This window comes from Onychomys torridus, chromosome 15, assembly GCF_903995425.1.
Source record: "Onychomys torridus chromosome 15, mOncTor1.1, whole genome shotgun sequence".
Lineage (NCBI taxonomy): Eukaryota > Metazoa > Chordata > Mammalia > Rodentia > Cricetidae > Onychomys > Onychomys torridus.
This window is the reverse complement of record NC_050457.1, coordinates 21,778,971-21,799,551: the sequence shown is the minus strand read 5'-3', so window position 1 is coordinate 21,799,551 and position 20,581 is coordinate 21,778,971. Positions and strand designations below refer to the sequence as shown.

General features: G+C 44.2%; 1 protein-coding gene across 1 annotated transcript in view; it reads left to right on the top strand.

The window, feature by feature from the left end:
- The window catches only part of Arhgef28 (Rho guanine nucleotide exchange factor 28), a 328,408-nt gene that overhangs the window by 103,007 nt on the left and 204,820 nt on the right, over positions 1 to 20,581 (top strand). Inside the window, exon 3 of the mRNA XM_036206820.1 lies at positions 18,961 to 19,108. Within this exon, the coding sequence (XP_036062713.1) occupies positions 18,961 to 19,108 (148 nt within the window). The remainder of the gene's footprint in view (positions 1 to 18,960; positions 19,109 to 20,581) is intronic.

Sequence of the window (20,581 nt, the reverse complement as noted above, 5' to 3'; positions counted from 1 at the left end):
TGTGGCTGATTCATCTGTGGGCAGGTGAGCCTGGGCTATATAGAAAACTAGCTAAACATGAGCCAGACAGTGAGGCAGTGAGCAGTATTCCTCCATGGTTTCTGTTTGGGTTCCTGGCTTGACTTCTCCAAGCCAGTGATGGATTGTAATATGGACGTGTAAATCAAATAAATCCTTGCCTCCCCAGGTTGCTTTTGGTCATGGTGTTTGTTACAGCCACAGAAAGCAAGAGAAAACAAACGCTGATAATTTTAATTGCTTCAAATCTTCTCCTCCCCACAATAATTCTCTCCTTTGGTTCCAGTTCTGACCCCCAAGACATTGTGTAGTAACTCTGTTCTGTCCTGGACAACATCTCTCAAAAGTTTGTAAGGCACTTTCTTAGCCCCCCAAAAGTGTCTCTGGTCAGCAGGAACCCCAACTTCTGAGTGTGGGTTTGAGGGTTGTTACTATGCATAGTTTCCCAATTGAGCCCCTAACATTGTTAGCATATGGTGCCCCTAATTGAGCAGAATGCTGCATTGATTCCCCTCAAGGCGGGAGGAAAGGCCATTGACACCTGCCCTCACCTCAGGCTGTCTTGCAGGGACATAGCTCAACCTGGGCAGCTGCATCTTGTTTGACCGACCCAGCCTGGGATTCCTGAATTCAGTATCTCCAGGTCCTTTCCACAGCAGAAGTGTCTAGCTGGACCTCTTCCATTCCCTGCCATGTTGCTGAGCTGTCTTGACCCCAGCACAGAACTCTCACTGATAGTGAAGTTTATCTTAGTATTGACCCGGCTGACTTCTTTTTGAATTTGGTTCCTTAGAACTGACTCTCCCAACCTTGTTTCTGGCACTGGCACATTTGATAAGAACATCTGTGCCTTCTCTGAGGCTGTGGGCAACACTGAGCACAGCACAGAGCCCCACTTGTTGCTTGAAAGGTTTTTCATTCCTAAGATAATTACCTCTTTGTTTTATCACAGTATAATAAGGAAATAGGCTAGTGGTTGATTAAATCAGTGGCCTCAACTGGTGGCTTTTCTTTGCAGTGCCTAGACAGATTTCAGAGCAACTCCTTCACTTTGCTTTTTTGAAAATTTGAAATTCAGCTTTTCTTTCAAGTCAGGAGGTAGCTAGATAGATAATTTCTTTCTTCTTTCTTTCTTTCTTTTTTTTTTTTTTGAAACTGAGTCTTACTCTTTAGCCTTAGCTGGCCTGCAGTAATCCTTCTGCCTCCAACTTAATAGCACTGAGATCAAATCTATTATAACAATATTACCTATTATTGTTATCTATTATTAAATCTATTATAACAATATTATCTATTATTAACAATAACAATAATCTAAGGGACTGTGGATGTAGCTCAGTTGGTGGAGTGCATGCCTGCCTTCCTTTCTCAAGGCTCTGGGTTTGATCTCCAGAGGGGCTTAAAACCATAAAACCGGGTGGGTGACCCACTCCTGTAATCCTAGCATAAGGCAGCCTCAGTTATGCAGTGAATTTGAGACTAGCCTGGACTTTATGAGGCCAATAAAACCTTTTAAAAGATATATTAGAATTATTGGGAATAGTACAGAAAATAGCACAATAAAGGCCTTTTTGCATTTACTGCCTACAGTGAAGCCAGGCGGAGAGGCTAATGGGCACGATGCTAAGGAATGCTTTTCAGCCACAGAGAACTGAACAGCACCCCGTACTGAGCACAGTGGTGGTGGGCATGCTGCGTGAGAAGGTTGCCCCTGGGGAACCCTGGCAAGGTCACCTGATGCTGGTGCAGCCAGAGAGCCTTGGCTCGAGTGTGTCTTCCAGTTTTGCTGCTTTCTGTGGCTGTTCTTTCTACCACCTCCTTGGTGTGCAGAAAAGAACAGCGATGATGTGGGATGGTTGACCACAGGTATGTGACCTTGCTCCCAAGATGGAGTGAATATGTGCTGCTGGTATTTTGATACGTGACAGTTAAGGATATGGAGCCTAAAGATGAGCAGGAAGTCAGGTAATGGCAGATCTCCTAGAAACTGTGGTGAGCCTCGTGACGGTCACTGCGTGTGGATCGAGGTCTCTGTTAACTTCCAGGGATTTGAAGAGTAGGTGAGATCACTAACCTGCATAACTGAATCTCTCTAAGGACTTGGGCACAAGACATCAAGAGACTCCCTGGCTCAGCCTCCTGACAAGCTGCAGTGCCTTGGACAAAACCGTCTACCTCAGCTTCCTTGTTTGTCAAAGATTATAATAGATAGTCTACCTCCCAGGATCGGGGGAGGGGTCAAGCTGAAAGCAGATGGCCTGGGCCTTGGCCAGCCAGGAAGTAGTGATCTGTGTTGGCCTGCTCATGAAGATGGCTGTCTGTGGAGCATGCTGACCATGTCCCCTGGACTGAAGGAAGTCTGTCTGTCTTACCTCCACAGGAAGCTGTCAGGCTACAATGCTCATCTCTCCTGACTGGCCCTTATGTTTAGATAAATGCTAAATGAAGACTGAGAAATTCCCATCCCATAGAAATCTAGAGGTTTCTTGTCTCTAAAAGATAACCCTCCATTCTGTGGTCTTCATTAGAGTCACCTCGTATTTTGGTGCAAGAGATGCAAGTTTCTTATTTATTTAGGTACAGACCATGTTCTGAGGGTGGGGCTGCTGGTTTTGGCAAGTACTTCCTTTCCCTGATAAGATGTCCAAATTATAGTAAGTAGTCATCTCCCCTCCCAACCACCCAAATTATTGAGACTGTTTTTTGTCAGCCTGAGAGTTTTAGGCCTTTCAAAAAAATTTTTTTTTGTGTGTGGAGACTTTAAATAGCCATGAGCTTATTGACACACACTAACAACAGTTTTAATCTGGAAACAGGAGTAAGCAGTGAGTGGAGGTAGGCCTGAATATGAATCCCAGCTGTGACCTCATGTACGCCGAGGTTCACTTTCGTCATTTGAAAAGTAGGAATAATCGGAAATCCCATGAAGTGCTGTGAGGATGGTGTGTGTTCCCGACAGAGGTGCCCAGTGCTGTCCAGTGAATTCATAACTTAGTCTTCGTTGTGGATCGTTTTGCTGAGGTCCAATATCCATATTATTTGTAGCCTGTAGCTTATGGCTTAAGGTTCTGTTTGTAGGTTTTTATTTTTAAAATTTTAAAAAAATATTTATGTATTTATTGAGTATTTGCTTGTGTATGTCTCTGTGTACCAAAAGTAAGCCTGATGCCCACTGAGGTAAGAAGAGAGAGTTAGCTCCCCTGGAACTGAGTTATAGATGGTTGCGAGCCAACATGTGGGTGCTGGGAGTGGAACCTAAGTCCTCTGCAAGAGTATCAAGTGCTCTTAACCACCAAGCCATCTCCACAGCCTCTGTTTGTAGGGTTTTAAAGTGAAATCTAATGAAATCTCAATTTGTCCTCAAATCCTGCTTTCTGCTACGTACTATTCTGTCCCGGGCAGACATGTTGTCAGTGTTTACTTTCACAGAGCACTGGTTGAACAAAAATGCCTGGCACCTTACTAGGAAGTGATCTAGAAGCTTGGGAGAATGGCTGACAGGTTGACCGTTGGCTAGATAGGGAGGGAGGTGAGGAGGTAGAGGCCTGCAGCCCACCTTTCTGGATTCCACGGTTACTCTTCATCTGTGGGTGCCTTTGAGGCCAGGTGGAGGGGAAAGTAATCCAGTGGACTGCTGATGGGTACTAGATGCAAACAAAATAGAGCTAACGCACTCACAGCTGCCTGACATAGGAGCAACTTACTCCAAATTTGATTTTTTTAGGATCTAGGGTTGGGGATTTAGCTCAGTGGTAGAGCGCTTGCCTGGCAAGCACAAGGCCCTGGGTTTGATCCTCAGCTCAAAGGAAAATAAAAGGATCCAACAGTTTAGATTTTAAGAGAAAATTCTTGAATTAGTCATTTTTTAGATCTTTCGAATTTCTTTTTCTAAAGTTTGTATTGAGTCTTTAATCAAACTGTTGAAAACATGCATCTCAGCTGCCTGACCTGGTGTTTTTTATAGTGACCGTATGATCTGCTTTGATTTTTTTCTCTTTCTCTGCTTTTGGTATTAAAACAAAACAAAACTGCCTAAATCTCTTATCTAGAAATGTTTAAAGCCTGACAAGGAGACTCCATTTTAGCAACTGTGTGCTCAACAAAATTTAGCACATTGGGTTTCAACAGGAATGCTTTAATTTCAGTAATTGTTGGGAATGTGTTTACATTGACTCCAAGGAGTTTTGTGTGCTTTCCTTATGTGGGACGGAGGTTGGGGACTGTAGTCTGGAAGAAGTATAAAACTTATTAAACAAATGTGAGTGTCCATCTGTTTGGAAAGGACTTCAGGTTCAAAGTAGTGGAAGGGTCTCTTCAAGTAGATCCAAACAAGCAGCATGTTTTGGAGATGTGTGTTAGCTTAGTTGTGGAAGAATGTGTTCAAGATGAAGAAGTCTTGTGTACTATCTAGAGATCATTTACAGTTAAGGAAATAATTGACCACCTCAGTACAGTCATACTCAATAGGCATCATAGGAGACTTTAAGAAGAAACTCATAGTTACTACCATTGCATGCTCATCAGATTACTGTTTAAATAGTCAGTTTTGAAGGAATAGGAGGCATATGGAATGAGATTTGCCTTACTTTATGATAGGTAAGTTATAAAACCATAGGCCTCCAAAAAACTTACTCTACATGTGTTAGAATTTGGGTGATTTCAAATGGTACAGGTTAGAGTGATGTTTAATCTTGATGGTCAATGTCTCAGGATTTATAATTACCATGGGAGTGAATCCCTGGATGTGTCTGTGAGGGACTTCCCACGTTAGGTTGATTGAGGTGGGAAGACCCACACCATATATTGCACCATCTGTCTGTAGCAAGCTTTCTTGACAGACTTTCTTTGGACCACCAGTCCCCAAATAATGACATGGAGACATTATTAATTATGAAAGTTTGGCTTTAGCTTAGGCTTGTTTCCAACTAGCTCTTATAATTTAAATTAACTTGTTTCTATTAACCTACATTTTGCCATGTGGCTTGCTCCACATCTTGCTGGTGAAATCTGTGTGCCTAGATTCATCCCCTGAGTACCTGTGTGTCTGGAAGTCCTGCCTAACCTCTCCTGCCTAGCTATTGGCCATTCAGCTCTTTATTAACCCAGTGACAATGACACATCTTTACACAGTGTAGGAATATCTGGCAACACCATCCCATGGCTTGAGGCATTCATTGCTCTCTGCTTCCTGACTGCAGATACAATGTGACCAGCTACTCCCTGTTCTTGTTGACATAGCTTCCCTGCCATAATGAACTGTATCCCTTGGAACTGTAAGCCAAAATAAACCCTTCCTTCCTTAAGTTGTTTTGATAAGGTGTTTAGTTGTGGCAACAAGAGGAATGATTAATACAAGCAGACAGTGATAATTGAGTCTATGGTCACAGGAATAGCTCTTATCCAGAGGAATGACAGCTTTCCTTTATGATATAAACAATTTTCTATTGATGAGGCTGCTTTTCAGTTCTCCTTACTCCCAAATTAAGGGATCCTTATGGCAGTACAACCTCTAATGCTGTGTTTGGGGTAAATATACTTGAAATGAGAAATGTGGAGGAGGGGAGAGGGGAATGTGCTTTTGAAAAGCTTTTTGGGCAGGAAGATGTTACTTAACCAGTATTTCCAACATGAGTCATGAGTCACCATCTTATCATGGTTATTTTGGTGTGCTTTGTTTTAAAGTATATTCTTCACATTTGGTTGAACTTGGCTTGTGATGTGATTAGCTCACACTGCCATGCTTTCTCTGCCTTAGATGTTCTGTGGGCTTCACCCATTTGATGAGAGCTTATGACAGACATGGAGCCCATAATCAGACTATTCCTTTCTTTTCTTGGAAACTCACCTATAAAACACCTCCCAGCCACAGCTTGGTGCTAGAGATGGGTACCATGTACAGGCCTGAAAATTCATGGTTTCCCATATTCTTCTTGGACCAGTTGAAATGGAGAAGGCAATTTGGGAACTTAGAGCCACAAAATGGCAGGAACCTGGGTCCTGAAAAGTACTCAGTACTCAAAACATGTTATCACCAAAAAAATCTAGAGGATAATATAAAAGCTTAAAAAAAAACAAACAGTTCTATTTATGGGTAATCAAATTCAAAATATTAAGGTTATATTAACTATCTTTTGTCATTCACAATTTAAATTGATTTATGTCAGTCTACTCACATTTGATGCTTCTGAGATAATTTAGGCACTGGTTAGGTCCTAACTCCATGGCCTATGGAACACTTCTAACTAGCGATAACTATACAGTCTTTGCATCAACAAAGTATAGCCATTATTTCAGCTCAGTTGGAGTCCACCTTGGCTTCTGAGGTTACAAACAGATTTTTACAATCTCTCACTTCTTTTGTTCAGGACAGAGATTTTGTCTATTATCATTAATTTGGGAGTGATCTTAGGAGTTGTGCTTATTTGATTCTTGTCCTTCCAGTCATCTTTTTAAAACAAAAAGGGGGAGATGGCACAGCCACAGCTGAATGGAATGACAGAAGTCATAACGCCAGCACAGCTGCTTGACAAAGATCCAGCAGAGCTGAGCCGCATGATGGCAGCCATGCCACCTTTGGTTTTCATCTCTACCTGTTACATACTTGGGGCACTTTTAATATTTGTACAATTTGGGAATATTGGATTGATGGAAAATTCCTTATGAATCATTTACACCTTCTCCCAGGAATGCTGCTTCTAACCTCATCCAGGAAAATCCTGAACATACTGTTACCCCCACACACTTTGAGGGGTATCCTTATCTACTTGAAGGTCTTCCTTACGCCTTGGAGGTTGTGACACATAAAGAAGCCAGAGGTCTCTTCATGAGGCTATGAGACATTCTTGAAACATCTGTCCCTGTATTTACACTGGACCAAGATATTCAAAACAAAGTAAATTCAAAAAGGTCAACAAGATTTGGTGGGCTAGAGGAGTTTGCCACAGCTCAGATTACAAGCCTCTTCCCACTGTACACTCAGACAATTACATGGTATACAACTCTGCCCTACACAGAGACATATTGATGAGCAAAGTATGGAGTGGAAAGATGATAAAAGTATGAGGTGTCAGGACCTCCCTCTCTTAGAAGTCAGCTCATATAGAGCCACTACAATGTCATATGACCAAGGGACAACAGAATGCCAGGATTAGACATATAGACAAATTCTATAAAGATATAAATGTGAACATTGACTGTATTATGCTAGAATTTGAATAATAACTGTAACAGCTTTGACCTGAGGATTTTTCCTGGGCACTCTGATCACTAAGAGTTAGTAATACACTGCCTGAGACATGGTAAAATGCCCAGGTGACTTGAACATTTTGTTTTGGTCTAATATCCTTGAAGCAACCAAAACAACCAGCCTGAGCACAGGCTGTCATATGCCTCTAGTTTCTCAAAAACTGGGTTATGGGGTTAATGAGTAACAATGATAACTCTGTTTATTAATGATGTCAAAACCTGAGGGAAAAATGGTTGGAAATGATAACTCTGTTTTGTCATAGTTCATTAATGATGACTAAAAGATGAGCAAAAAGAAGTGAAACACATGTCCAAAAACAAAAATGATATGATCTATGTCTTGGAACATGATGAATGTATCCCTACTTACTAAATTCTGTATAAATAAAGCCTATGAGAGATACAGGTTGGCAGAGTAGGACAAGCCATACCTAGATGAGCTTCCTCTCTGTCCATCTCTCCCAAAACAAAATTAAAGTGTCTGTGTCTGATTCCTCCATCACTGCTCTTGCATCCACCTATCTTCAGACCCTGCCCTCATCTGGAGCTAGACTCCGGCACTGAACCACTACTTGGAGCAGTTATCCAAACAAAATTTGCACAGGACTGTTAGATGGTGATACTGTGATACCAACAGCTTTCCGGGGTCTCTAAACAGTGGCTGTGTCACCCTCTTACTGGTCACTGTCACCGAGTTCAAGGAGTACCTCACTCCTCCCATCTCGTTCCCATGTTTGGGCGGCCTTTAATGTTCCGACAGAGTTTCCTTCTTCACCGTCTGTTTTTATTTCCTTCCCTTTCATGCCGTTCTTATTACTTTCATTATTATTACTGAATAACCCCCTGCACACCTCGCCATTCTGGTCTCAGCCTTCATGCCTGACTGAGAGCTCCCCTTGTGACTTGAGAGCGTCTCTCGTGAGTGACCCATCTGAAGGTGGCTCTTGGTCACTGGACCTCATTCCAGTAGTTTCAAAGACTATTTTTAGATTTACAGCAAAATCGGGCAGAAGGAACAGAGATTTCCATGTGTTCTCTCCCTTCACACACGTGGGGCTTTTCCCATTTCCAACACCCTTCACCAGGGCGGCACGTGTGCTACACCTGAAGGGCCACATAGATAGCCACTGAAGTCCACAAGGTATGTTAGCATTCTCTTGTGGATGCCGTGCATCTCCTGGGCTTGAACAGGAGTGCAATGATACCTATGATTCCACTCTGCTAATGGTATCCTAGTGACATCCACCATCGCTCTACAAATCACAGGTAATGTTCATCGTTGACTTAACTGGATTTCAAATCACTGGAAAGACACACTTCCACATGGACCTGTGAAAGTATTCCCAGAGAGGCTTCACTGAAGAGGGAATTTAGTGTTGGCAGAGCCGTCCCATGGACCGAATACAAAGGAGAAAGGGAGCTGAGTTCCAGCATGCATCTCTCTCTGCTTCCTGACTGTGGGTATGACGTGACTGGCTGCTTCAAGCTTCTGCCGCCATGCCTTCCCACCATGATGCACGCTACCCTCAGATGATGCCCAAGTAACACCCGCCCCCCCTTTGGAGCTGAGGACCAAACCCAGGGCCTTGCACTTGCTAGGCAAGCACTCTACCACTGAACTAAACCCCAACCCCCCCAAATAAACCCTTTCTTATGGAAGTGCTTTTGGGGGGCATTTTGGCATAGCAACAAACAAAATAACTAATACAATGACCTGCTTATTCACAATTTCCCTGCTCACTATACCCTGGGAGCCACTAATCTCCACCCCCTCCCCCATTTCCATAGTTTTGTCTTTTCCAGAATGCCATATATTTGAAGCATACAGAATGTAGTCTTTGAAGATTAAGGTGGGTACAGAGGGCTCCTATGGTGGCCACTGTTATTCTTGTGGGTGCTAAGCAACTTCAGAAAACAATACACTGTTTTCACATAGGCACCTGTCATGGAATGGTCTGTAAGCCATCTCAGTTTGTATATGCCTGTTGATTGTTTGTAGATGACATTAGAAAAATCTGAATCCCAGTAGTCACAGCGGGAGTTAGAGGACGCTCAAAACTATTTCCATGTTTAAGGTAAAATGCTACTGACCCACATGGCCATTTAATCATTGGATGCTGTAAGTAGTGGCTAGTAAAAGCCACTGGAGGGGTTATTCCCTCTGTTTTGTCTACTCACCCATCTCCCTTTAAGAATGACACGAGGGGCCACAAGTTCTAAGCCTACCCTAAGCATCAGCTCACTGCAGCCCCATTTGGCTGCTTTTTGCCCTGGTGGCTGCTGGAGCTGCTGTGGTCTGGGAGAAGCAGAACCGGACACCAGTGTGATGTAGAAAACAGCTGTATCAGCCCTTTTAGGCAGAGAGAGTCCTAGAATCTGCCTCAGTGATAAGCAGACAGAGCTCTGTAAGTGATAAGCATTTTGAATCCCTGGTAATAGGTTCTTCAGATGATGCAATAAGCCAAATTGAGCCGAATTAAAAGTAAAGGACCAGGTTTAATCTGAGCAAAGCATTCCTGGGTAATCTCGGGGGAAGAGGCGAAATCACATGTCAGGTCGGTGGACCGGAGCTAAATACCCTGTAGGCACAATCTTGAGGAGCCCTGGGGAGGAGGCTTTCTGAGGGGCAGGGTTTAGATTGTATTGGGGGGGGTGCTGAGGTGGAGCTTCTATCAGAACAGTAAGGATGCCCCCTCGTATCTTGCCTGGACTGATGTACTGGCTTCCCCAGATTTAACCTTGCCCTATTCTGGTTTATTTTCAATAAAACAACCAGAATGATCCTTTCAACACCACATCGTGTTACTTTTCTATGGCAAATTGGACTCACCAGCCAAGTCCTTTGGATGGTCTCCACTTGTCTCTGGCCTTGCTGCTTCCTCCTCCTCCTCCTCCTTCTCCTCCTCCTCTCCTCCTCCTCCTCCTCCTCCTGTGATGTATTAGCAAGTTTCCTCACTGTTTCTCACACACTCCAGTTCTTGTTACCTCAGGGCCTTTGCTCCTGCTGGCCTTTCTGCCTCATTTGCTCTTTCATATCCACGTGGCTATGTCCCTGCTTTATTTAGGTCTCTGTTAAAATAACATTGTATTAGAGGCTCTTTCCTGCTGTCTGCAGCTCCATTCCCCTTACCCAGCCTTACCTTCTGCTGCATTTATGCACTTATCAGATGAATAATTATTTACTTATTGCCTATGTCTCCCCACTAGAAGAGTTTGATGGGGGCACGTTGTTTATTTTAGCCCAAACACACAGTATATTCTCTGCATGTATCTTGAATACAAATGGACAAATGCAGACATTTAGCACTGCCTCCTGGGAGGATCCAGAGCCAATTACTTACTTACCTGTGGAGTCTCTAGGGTTCACAGCGATCACTGAGGAAATGCAAGGATTATTTTTAACACGATTAACTCCACTCTCAGGCTTTTCTCATTTAGCTCTCTGTGTCTGTGGCTACAGTTGCTCCGCTCACACTTCTGGACCTTGTGCTGAAGTATAGAGGAGGGATGGGTCCCAATTTACTTCGGCCAGATAATACCTTTGGGGAAGCCAAGATCTGGCATCTCTGTAGCAGGTCTTTTTTTTCTGGCTTAGAGCCTCAAGCAGTTGACCTGAGGGGGGGATGGTGGGTGGGGGAGAGATAAGGGGTGAGGGAGGAGTGGGCATGGTAGATCAAGAGTGCACAATGACAACAAGAAAGGGAATGTACTAAAGGAGAGTCAGGAAAAGACAAGGCTGGCAGAGGCGGCTTCTGAATGGCCAAGCTGCCTGAAGGGGTGGAGAATGAGCTTGGGACCGTTGCTTGAGGGGGCACCCCCCCACCCCAACACAGACTTAGCCATGTGGTTAGTTGGGAAGGAGGACTTTGGAAAGGACTCTCACTTGTCACTACCAGGAAAAGAGACATTGCAAAGTGTCTCTTTTGCCCTCAGTTCCTGGTTTGTTGGCGCCCAAGCTGGGGCCCATTTCCTCCCTGACCTCTCTCCTTATTCCTTCTTAAGATTTACAGGCCCTGGTCCCTGTTAGGCTTTGTATTTTTCTCCATTTTCATTAATCTTGCATTCTCCAGCTCCAGGCTTTGATTCCATTGCTTGTTGGCTACCTCTTCCAGCTCTTCTTCCCCTCAACACTGTTGTCATCTGCTGCTGTTAATTTTTACTTCCCATCTGCCCTGAGCAGAGTTCTTCCTGCTTCCCTGCACCGTGTGAAAGGCAGGGGCTGAAGACCCTCTGGATGCTCCTCCCAACTGCCTCCATGTTTCTGCCGGCCCAGGCTTCCTGTTTTCCATGCTGGGAAAGGGGGAGATGGAGAGAGTAGTCCTGCCTTGCTTTTAGTCTGGTGACAAAAGACAGTGGAGGTGTGGGGGCCATTGGGAAGAGGGGATTGGCAGAGGGCTATTGATTTTCTTTCTTTCTTTCTTCTTAAATAAAAGTTCTTCCCAGTGCTGGGGACTCATTTGGAGGTCAGAGGTTGGCACTCTTCTGAGAGCTTGAAGCTACTGGAAGCATAATCAGATGGAGGGCTGTGAAATGGCCTGTGACTCCAGACCCAGTGTTCTTATGGGTCTTCAGTATCTTTACTTATAAACTAAGGACTCGGATCCTTAGTGTGGATGCTGAGGATGGCCTGATTCTTTAGCTTGCATGTGGTATTCCTTGGCAGGGTCTTCAGTGTCCTTAGGAATAGCCTACTCTGTGGTATGTGTCTACATGGTGCATGTCTGGCGAGCACAGAAGAGCTAGGTGTTCTGGTTCAGCTGCTGCCCAGATGACAGTGGTACTGTACCTGGTTCTTATACTTCCCAGAGGGTCCTCCTGTGGAGCACAGGGCCTCAGTGGTCTGCCCCTGAAGGGAGACTTTCCATGGTTAGAACACTGATCTTTGCCCAGGATGGATCAGTTTACAGAGACTTAAGGTTCTTTGTATTCTGTGTCTTGGTTTAGGTTTGGCGTGTTTGAAGTGGTCAGCCGAACTACCCTGACCATCAGACAGCATTTGGTTTGATATAAACCCACAGTCCTCAAATGTTAAATAATAAGCACGTGTGGTTGCTGTCTGTATGGGCACAAGATGACTCCAAATGTGGGACCTCACAGTCTTTTACTGTGTGGTAATTGTCAAGCCATTCAAGTTGTGGATTATAAAAAGAGTCTGGGGAAATATTTTCTTTGACCACTGGTGACGATGGTCACTGATAGAGTGTTGTCTTTCATTAGGGAGCAGAGGGCCTGGAGCAGAGGGGCATAAAGATCCAAAAGAGGTGATGTGGAAACTTTTTATAGGAGAAATATTTTCTCCTAGAGCATTATAGAGAACTTCAAAATATAAACCTCACAAGATTTTACAATTGCAATTTTATTCTTAAATTTTAAATTTAAATTTAAATTAAAATTTAAATGTGTCAACTCAACTGAGCCTGGTGGTTCAGAGCCTCTCTGGGATCATCAAATTTGTTTAGCAATCCACTAAAGCAAATAGCAGTCTTTAAAGATTTAATTCTAAAAAGAATAAGGAATGCGATCCCCAAATGAAATTTGAGTGGTGTTTTTAAATTCCCAGTATCCTTCCATTAGAACTACAGGGTTCTGTTGATTTGTTTGAAAATCACCAGTGGACCAGACACAACTGAGTTAAGCATCCGCCCAAGAGCAGAAGCATGCAGAGGAATGGATTGGAATGAAACGTACTCAGTTATTCAGTGAGCAACTCATCTCTAATTCTGCAGCAGATGGTATGGGCTCTGGGCTCCCAGGACTGGGTCTGGTTTAGCACTGTTGTCTTGTAGAGCACACAGATAAGCCAAACAAAAAGATGACAGTGGCCACAGAGGTTCCCTGTCTCCGGGTAATGCTCATTCCCCTACTTTGAAGCCTGACAGTTCTGTGCATCTCTGGTCCTCACAGTGCTCTCCCCGAGCTGAACTCTGTCCCCAGCCTTCCCTCCATTGTTCTGGGCTTTCCCCAGGGGCCTGCAGAGCACATCTAATCCCTCACGGGCATGGCGGACCCTCAGATGTTTGCAGTGTGACTGTTTACCCAGGAGTCTACTCTGCTCCGACAGAACAGCTCCGGTTCCTTCAATTGTTCTTCCTGTGACACCACGCCTTTTGCATCTCTTTGACATCCCTGTCACTTTCCTCTAAACATGTGGCCAGTTTTGTCTGTTTTTATACTGAAGCATTGCCTGGCCCAGGTGTGTCCGAGCCGGTAGAGTATAGCTGGACTCTACTCATTCCTAGAGGGATTACTACGTTTCTACAGCTCTGGATAGTGTGGAATTAGCATTACGTGTCTCTCAAGACCCACTCGTGCTAACTAATTACAAACTAAAATCCCATCCTGTGTCCAGTTGTTAAACAATATTTTATTGTTGTGACTCACTGTTTTGAGACCAAGTGAATATTAAGTGAATGCAAGGATGGGGGTGGTGAGGTTTTTGTTGTTGTTGTTGGGTTTTTTGTTTTTGTTTTTTTGAGATAGTATCTTTCTATGTATCCCAAACTGACCTTAAATTCACTGTGCGGCACAGGCTAGTCTCAAACTCACAGCAGTCCCCTAGCCTCAGCCTCCTGAGTGTTAGGATTACAAGTGTGTCCTGCCATGCCCATCTGGGGGTGGAGATCATAATTTCTGTTTTCTCACACCCCACCCAGCGTGTCTCCCACTACCATGTGGGAGTCGTGGAAGAGTCAGGTATTTGTGTTCAATGTCTGTGAGTCTCACGCCTTCATGTCATCTGTAAATTAGTAATTTGGAAATTAACCTAACTGAGTGCTCTTAAAAACCTATTCTGAAGGCCTGAGCTGCGGCTCAATGCGTAAACATTTACCTAGCGTTATGAGGCCTTGGGTTGGAGCCCCATCTCCAGAGTGGGAGAGATGGAGGGCCGGGTCTGCTCTGGTCTTGTAGGGAATCTCTGCCTGGAATTACTTTTTGCATGCTTTTGCTGTTAGAGAAACCAAGGTCATTTCAATTCTAGAGTGGCACATCAGTCCACCAGGTACGCAGGTCACAGTGACCTTTTGGTTTGTATGTTTATACTTATTGAATTGCTGAGTTTAATGCACAAGTTTGGCTAACGGATCGCTTCCTGAACATTAACATACACCTTTCATTTACAGTTATTCTTCTTGTTGTGATTAAAATTTTTAGAAATTTCAGTTTCATTTGAAATAACATTTCTGTTAAGTGTGAACTTAAAGTATCCCCTTAAGCATGTTGTCTGTCCACTGTCTGGTGGCACCTGTCACGGGTCCTCATAGTTTCTATCCCACTCTGATGTCCCGAAGAAGAAGGGCCTTTTAATTTGTCCCTCCCCTTAGTCCCTACGGGCTGAATGTTGACTTTTTGCTGTCCATATCATCCTATCTGGAGGTAGAAGGCATTCCTATTCCAAAGGCAACAGCTGAAGGGATGCTTTGTAAGTCTTTTGACCTATAGGGAAATCAGCCTTCCTTTAAAAATAAATGATATTCTGATATTTCTCCTCCAATTTGTGTTGACATTAATTTTGTTGGGTGTTAAGTTTGAATAATCCTGATATTTTACACTATAAAAAACGAATTGCCTTAAACATGCTTTAATTCAGTGGTTCTTAACTTGTTAGGATCATATGTACCTTGTGTTGCCTTCCAAGAGTCTTGAACAGAGAGAACTACCTATAGGTAAATGTCACCACCACATGTATGTGCAGGGAGTTGAAGGAATGCCACCCCCACCCATAGATTTCAGGAGGAGAAGCTTTGTGTTAAGTGTCTCAAATATATGTTTACTTAAATGTGCCTAGGAGTTTGAGATTATAAACCCAGGACTAAATGTTACCAAGCAGGTGGGTATTTGCTGGTTGTACAGTAATGTGATATAGGGAAAAGCGTGCTGGATCTGGCATAGGAAGGTCCACGTTGGCCACTAGACCTGATCTTTTCAGGTATTCTCCTTTAGAAATGAGGATCATACCTCATAGGTTGTCTTGTAGAATAAAGTGAGAAAATCACAAGGAAACACTTTCTAATTGTAGTGTGTGTGTATGGGTGGTGGTGGTGGTGATGTGTGTGTCCCTGTGGGTGTGCATGGAGGTCAGAAATCAACATAGGGTGTCTTTCCTCAGGATGCTATTAACCTTGGATTTTTGGGGTGGACTCTCACTGGCTTGGAGCTTGCCAAGTAGGCTAGGCTGGCTGGACTTCAGGGATCAATCTGTGTCTTCCTCCTGAGAACTGGGATTACAAGTGTGTGCCGTTGTGCTTATTTATTTATTTATTTATTTGTTTTTAATGTGGGTTCTGGGGATGAAAGTCAGGTCCTCATGATTGTGCATGAGCTGTCTTTCCAGTGCCTTGTGTTTTAAATCATTATTATCATGATCTGATTTGAAAATACTCTGCTTATTGGCCAAACACATTAAATAGTTTAGAAACTAAAAGTAAAAATTGCCTAGCAAATAACATCATCATTGACAGAGTATATATATATGTATATATATATATATATATATATATATATATATATATATATATATATATATGTATATAGTATATGCAGGTGCCCTGCATGGTGGATGAGCACATTAGTGTGATAAAGGGAACATTAGTGTGAGATAGCCCAGTAATTGGGCTAGTATAGTCACCCTACAGGGACAGTTTAAGGACAAAGTCCTTCTAACACACAGGTTAGAACATAAACCCACAAAGAAGAAGAGACCATTCCTTCCCTGCTGATCTGAGACACCACCATCTTTATTATGCAGTTTCCAAATGTCTACGTCTTTGTCTCTGGTCTACTTTGAGTTCTGTCTCTCTTGCCACTGTCATACTGTTTACAAGACCCTGGTTTTATTCTTGATTTTGCTCTGGTATGGCAAGGGCTTTTACCTCTCTGCACCACGCAAATACTCTTTCCTGTCCAAATCTTTATTCTTATTTACTCTTCCAAATAGACTTTTGAATAATTTTGTTCCATTTTCTTGGAAAATATTCATCTTGGGTTCTGAGTGGACTATGTTAAATGTGTAGATTAATTTGGAAAGATAACCTTGCCTTGTGTGTCTCTCATTGTTTCCACAAGTTTCAAGGCACTATTTTTTTTAATGATTTATTTTTATTTTATGTACATTGCTATTTTGCCTGCATGTATGTCTGTGTGAGGCTGTTGGATCCCCTGGAACTGGAGTTACAGACAGCTGTGAGCTGCCATGTGGGTGCTGGGAATTGAACCCTGGTCCTCTGGGAGAGCAGCCAGTGCTCTTAACAGCTGAGCCATCTCTCCAGCCCAAAATGAACCAGTTCTAAAGTATTTGAGAATTTTGTCTGTGGGGCCCAGTGAGTTGACAGAAAGGTGCTAACACACCCATCAACAGTTGTGATTCTGGCATTGATCCATTGGTTTCATCAGGACAGGTTACTGTGTTCAGTTGTCAAAAGCAAAGCCAGTAGCTGAGTTCAAATGGGGGCATAAGCGAGGTTTGTATGTGGCAGTTCTGTAAGTGGAGTCTGTCCTTACCACATGGGAAGTGAGTGGCTTCGTGAGAAGTGTGGTAGGCTTTCAGTGGCCACGGTGGCCAGAGAGACCTCAGTCTCGGCCTGGGGTTGTCACCTGCAGCCGATTATTGGCACTCACATGCTCAGCCCGTTCTTTCGGTACGCCCTTCTCGGGATCTCTTACACAGCTCCGCTCAGTTGCTTTTGTTTGAGCTCCCGTTCCTTTGCCTGATGCCGATGTCCTTGCTCTTCTACCAACAGGTTTCCTTTCTCCGCCATCCTCTCCCACCTCCCTGCCTCTGTCTCAACAGCTCCTTTCCTAGCCAGAATCCTTGATTGTACTTAATGTCCTTGTGGCGACTACATGGGAGATCCCTTTTATTCTGAGTATCATCCTTGTTGTTGGGACAACGAGGTCACCTCTCTGGAGTGGACCTGCGTCTTTACCATCAAAAAGCATGGTGTGTTCTTGGGAGGGCAACACCGTGTGTTGCGACTGTGTGGTCAGGGGAGGGTTGAACCTGGAAAAGTTGTGGTGAAACTCTTGCCTAAGTGGTAGTCCTTGTTCCCCTGGCCAGATGAAAGACTAATCTGACCGTTGTTTGGAGTTGGTGCAGATTAGAGATCTTCGTGATCGGTGGAAATCTTTGATCTGTTTATACAATCTGCTCTGTGTTTTACAAAAACCACCAACAGGCCAGGGCAGGGCCCGTCTGTGGAGAATTTGCAGCCCTGTAGCAACCAGGAGCGGGATGAAAGCAAGCTGTGCTTCGTTGTTAGGAAATGGAAAGCCGACTGAGCTTCCTCCTCTCAGGCCTGTCAAACGGTGCTATTGTTTTGGTTTTTTGCTTTTCAGCTCCCCTTCCTGTGCTCTGGCTCAAGCTGTGGTATGGTAGATTTGTCCTTGGCACGTCACTTTCTATCGATTCCGCTTGTGTGACACACACACACACACACACACACACACACACACACACACACGCTTACGTGAAAGACAGGACAATTCACAACTGAGCAGCACCAGGGTGTTTCCCGGCACACTGTGATTACAGGACTTCGTGATTTTGGATGCCTTTCTGAGAGTGGGATTTACAACATTTTTGATCAAATAATGACATGGTCACTAGGAGGAGGAGCCCCATTTGGACTATGTCTTGCTCCTTAAGGACTTAACTCAGCATCACAGTGTCATGCCGCTGTAGGGGACTGTCAGGATGACACTCATGTCCAAGAGCCTTCGTCTGACTCTTCCCTGCTTCTTCCCCACTTCATCTCAGGATAAGAACTGGTTTATTTTTGTTAGGCAACTACACAGACACCCAGAGCCTTCTCCACATCGAGTAGACTCTGTAAGTCTCTAGAGTAGATGACTGTTCTACTCCTTGCTTTTACCTCCCTACCACTCCCCCAGGCTGGGCAGAATGCATCCCCTCTCCCTGGAGGCCTGCTCTGGGCTGCCTTTTTGTACTTCAGGCAGGGAGCATCCTGAATCCTTTGAGGCCTGCAGGATCCTGAGATGATCTGTCAGGCATGGCTGTCAGCTAGCCCCTAACAAAGCCTCCTGTACCAAGACCACTAGCCTGGTGTCTCATTCCTTTGAAGAGTGCTTCCTCTTGGAAACAGGACACTTTGTAAGGCTTTGTACTAGCCAGGAACCCTTAAGACAAAGGAGGAGGCCAACCCAGATGAGAAAGAGGGCTTAGGCATTACTCAGAGGAGACAGAGTCAATGCTGTTGGTACAGCATGTGCGTGAGCATTCTTGTTTATCTGAGAAATGTCTGTGAATATTTATGGTTCATGCAGTATACAATGTTCTAGCACATGCTAGGGCCTGAGCTTAGAATAAACATCATGAACCTTTATATTTATAGTGGTAGTCCACATACAGGATAATATCATTATGCACAGTGATGTTTGGGGGATAGGAATTCAAGATACTGAAAAATCACATATGTAGCAAATTAAAGAGACAATTCTTTTCTATTCCTTGACCTTTTTCGATTTTTGGAACAGCTCAGGGCAGCCCTGACTCTCATACTAAACATATCAGGAAGGTGTTCCTGGGAAACAGTCATTGTTGGAAGGGGCTCTGTGACATTCGAGCTGATTCACATGAAGTGCATATGGCAAGTGTCAGTGTTGTGGGCCTGTGCCCTTCCCCTGTGGTTTCTCAGAGCCAGAACAAGGAAGTGTACTGATGCCCCGACTTTCGTTTTTCAGGGACAGAGGACGGTCTGTGCAAAATTTGGCAAAAATGTTTATCTTCCCGAAGATGCCGAGTTTTACTTTATTTATGACGGGTCGCATCAGAGGCACGTGGTGATTGCTGAGCGCATTGAGGATAATGTTCTCCAATCCAGCATTCCAGGTGAGGAGGTCTTGGAGTGGTGGGGGTGGGGGACATCTGTGTCTTCCCTCCAGGGTATCTGCCAAGAGGAGAATCACAAGGAAGAAGAAGAAACACCCGCCAAGGTCGGGAGTTCACATGGGTGTATGTGCATGCTGTTAGGGAGGACACTTGCCCTATGCCACCAACTCCTGGGGTCTCTACAGTAGTGTCTGCCTTGACTTAGTCCTGGCAAGCTCACCCCACTGGCTGTCCCCAGCTCTCAAGGTCTGGTGTACTTAGGTGCAGCCAATGGAGGATGTGTCTTGGGTGTCCCCTCCTTAGTCCCAGGCTGATAATGAAGTTGGCTTTGGAGAAGGTGACATGACAGACCATGTCCTCATTCTCCTTCCTCATTCCTCTCAGGTCAGCCTGGCAGCCCCAGGAACTCACATATAACAACAACAACAGCAACAAACCCAAATGCTTGGCAGTGGTGTACAGGACAACCAGGGCTACATAGAGAAACCCTGTCTTGAAAATCAATCGGTCGATCGATCAATCAATCAATCAATCAATCAATCAAAGTTCCAGGACAGCCAGGGCTACGCAGAGAAACCCTGTCTTGAAAATCAAACAACCAATCAATTAATCAATCAAACAAAAACTCTGCTGTATTTGTTAATGGCCCTTGTCATTCTGCTTCGGTCCCTGTTGGTCCCTTCCCCGATACCCTTTCACTCCGGCAAATACATTGACATCCTTTCTCTTCCCAGTTTCCTCTTTTAGTGAGCAATCGCTAGAGAAAGGATAAAAATGACAAGAATGTTCCTTCTGACAGAAAACTTTTTGTTTCATTTCTTTCTTGTTACAACCTCATTGCCCTCTGATGTGTGAGAGTAAGCCCCTCCCCTTGTTAATGGCCTTGTCTTCATTTGGACAGGTTTCATGGGGGTGAGCGACAGTCTATGTCTTAACCTTAAACTTCCCTGGCGATAGACTTACTGAGGTAACCTTTGAGTGTTGGGAAATGGTTAGGGAAATGGTTAGGTTCACCAGGGTAGCCAAGATATGTTCTGCAATTTATACTGTATGGAACAGTCTAATGGGGTGGCATCTTTTTTTTTTAAAGATTTATTTTTATTTATTATATATACAGTATTCTGCCTGCATGTGTCCCTGCAGGCCAGAAGAGGGCACCAGATCTTATTACAAGTGGTTGTGAGCCACCATGTGGTTCCCGGGAATTGAACTCAGGACCTCAGGAAGAGCAGTTGGTGCTCTTAACCACTGAGCCATCTTTCTAGCCCTAAGAATAACTTTTTTTGTTTTGTTTTGTTTTTGTTTTTTGAGACAGGGTTTCTCTGTGTAGTTTTGGTGCCTTTCCAAGGAACCTTTCCTTGGTAGCCCAGGCTGGCCTCAAACTCACAGAGATCCGCCTGGCTCTGCCTCCCGAGTGCTGGCATTAAAGGCGTGTGCCACCACCACCAGCAGGGATGGCATCTTTTGAGAGTC